Here is a 2,500-nt window from a genome sequence, read left to right as displayed (position 1 = left end):
GGATGAGGTGAATATGGCTACCATCCGCCTCCGCCTCCGGTTCCCAGATGAAGAACTGCCGCAGCAAAAGAAGAAGAAGAATGGCCCAGACCTGGATAAGAAAGTGGAGGCCTTGCGCTATGTGATCGAGCCAGCCGAACTTGGCCAGCAGGAGATCAAGCTGAAGTCAGACCAAATCGTGGCAAAGAATGACCTGCGGATCAAATTGGGCCAGCTTCTCTACCTGCAAAATTTGTCCAAGACAGATTTTGGCAAGGAAGGGGGAAAGAACCCTGAGCCATGTCCCATTTGCCAGGGGGATCTTGGGGAGAAGTGGGCTGTGCTCCTCTGTGGACACTGCTACTGCATGGAGTGCATGAGGACGCTCTCCAACAGGGGTTTCAATGGACTTGACAAGAGCAATGTCAAGTGCCCTATGTGCAGACAGCCAACGCGTACGAGAGAGATCTCCTATGTGGACACTAAAGCCAAGGAGGAAGAGGAATATATCAAAGTAAGGGGGAACAAAGGGAGACTCATTGACAAGAAAAGTTTCTTTTTTTATATGTTAAGTGAAGCAGCTACCTCAGAGGGTAACTTAACCTAGGCCTATGAAAGAATAGATTTAAAGAATCCCATTTATAGATGTAGAATTCAGGAAATTCAAACTTTTGTATGTGTGATAGGATTTAATAAGCCATCTCATGAGGAAGACTTATAAAAAACAGTTTTTGTCTTCTCATTTCTTCCCTTCCTCCCTTCTGTCCTTACTTCATTCCTCCTCTCTTCCAGGTCCAGGGCAGCTTGTCAACTAAGGTAGAGGGTGTGGTGCGTCTCATGCTCAAGATCAAGCTGTCAGACCCTGAGGCTAAAGTTTTGGTCTTCTCCTCATGGGTAGATGTGCTTGACGTCATAGCAGATGCCTTTGCACAGAACGGGATCACTTTCAGGGCCCTGCATCAACACTCAAAGTTTCAGGTGTGGCAGAGGGGTAGTGTATGTGCATATATATATATATATATATATATATATATATATATATATATATATATATATATATATATATATTATATATGTATATATGTATATATGTATATATGTATATATGTATATATGTATATATGTATATATGTATATTATATATTATATATATATATATATATATATATATATAATTATATATATATTATATATATATATATATATATATATATATATATATATATATATATATATATATTATATGTATGGATGTATATGTTTATATACACATGCATGATTATATATGTAATATATAATAGATGTTATATTGTAAATAGAATAGTACTTATTAACTATTAACATAAATCCTACCCCATTTGCAACAGAAACACTTGGCATCATTCAAAAGCAATAGCCTTATCAGTGCCCTGCTGCTGCCCATCTCCTCGGGTGCAAACGGCTTGAACATCATTGAGGCGGCCCATGTCATCCTGGTGGAGCCCATCCTCAACCCAGCAGCTGAGCTGCAGGCCATTGGCCGGATCCATCGCATTGGCCAGACCAAGGAGACAACTGTTCACCGGTTCCTTGTACGTGACACCATTGAGGACCGCATGCACCACATCCTCAAGCACCATCATGCTATCATCCACACAGATGAAAATACAGTCACCATTGAGGACCTCCGTAACCTGTTCTTGCACCCAGAAGAGCTGGAGCTGCAGAGGGAGATAGCCCATGGGACCAGCCAGCACAATGGGACGGGCAGCCCACAGTGCGATTCACAAACACAGGATGGTTCAGGAGAAGGCAGTGGTTGTAGAACTTCTTCAGGTTCTACTTCTGCCAGTGTGGAGAATGGCAGTGTGTTATCAGCATTAGAAAGTAGTGACAGTGTTAGTAGCCCTTCAACTAGTAAACAGTCAGTGAGTCAGTGTAACAGTGATGATGCAACTGTGGTAAAAGCCTCTTCGTCCTGGTTACAGCCAGATGAAGACCAGCCGTCAACTAGTGGACACAGTGCAGATGAATTTTCCTGTGATAGAAATCTAAACCCTGATTCACCTGCCAGTGAGTTTTTCATGTGTGAGGCACCAGAAAGAAACAGTTTGCAATCCTCCTCTTGTACCCCTGAGATTGACTCATCAGTATTATCATTAGATTCGGTATTGCAGGAGCTTGATGTGTCTCCTCCAGCACCCAGGGATAACACTGTACCTCTGTCACCATCCAGTTCTCTTCAGGATAGATAGGAGAGTAGAAATAGGACTTCTCTCATAGTAGATGACTGTGACTTGGAGATTTAGAGCTCCATAAAAATTGCTAGAGATTTATAAGGATTTTTTTTTTTTTTTTTTTTTTTTCTAGTTTACTTGCCTTTCTGAGTCTAAGGTAAATATAGGGAAGAATTGTCCAGGTATTAGGAAAGCAGAAGTAGACTCATGTTCATCAAGAAACAAGAATCATCAGTGAACATTTGAGCATTCCAACTTTAGACGCTTTATTGTTGTAGAGTTTTTGTATTGTATTTTTTTACCAA

General features: G+C 40.9%; 1 protein-coding gene across 1 annotated transcript in view; it reads left to right on the top strand.

Annotated features, from left to right (window-relative positions):
- The window catches only part of LOC119579031 (E3 ubiquitin-protein ligase SHPRH-like), a 12,441-nt gene that overhangs the window by 8,950 nt on the left and 991 nt on the right, over window positions 1-2,500 (top strand). The window contains exons 7-9 of the mRNA XM_037926748.1: window positions 1-493; window positions 772-957; window positions 1,347-2,500. The exon at window positions 1-493 is cut by the window's left edge and continues 1,082 nt beyond it; the exon at window positions 1,347-2,500 is cut by the window's right edge and continues 991 nt beyond it. Coding sequence (XP_037782676.1) covers window positions 1-493; window positions 772-957; window positions 1,347-2,213 — 1,546 coding nt within the window. The 3' untranslated portion in view covers window positions 2,214-2,500. The remainder of the gene's footprint in view (window positions 494-771; window positions 958-1,346) is intronic.

The sequence above is a fragment of the Penaeus monodon genome, chromosome 11 (assembly GCF_015228065.2).
Source record: "Penaeus monodon isolate SGIC_2016 chromosome 11, NSTDA_Pmon_1, whole genome shotgun sequence".
NCBI classification, from domain to species: domain Eukaryota; kingdom Metazoa; phylum Arthropoda; class Malacostraca; order Decapoda; family Penaeidae; genus Penaeus; species Penaeus monodon.
The sequence above is the reverse complement of the archived record's forward strand: the minus strand, read 5'-3'. Positions and strand labels throughout refer to the sequence as shown.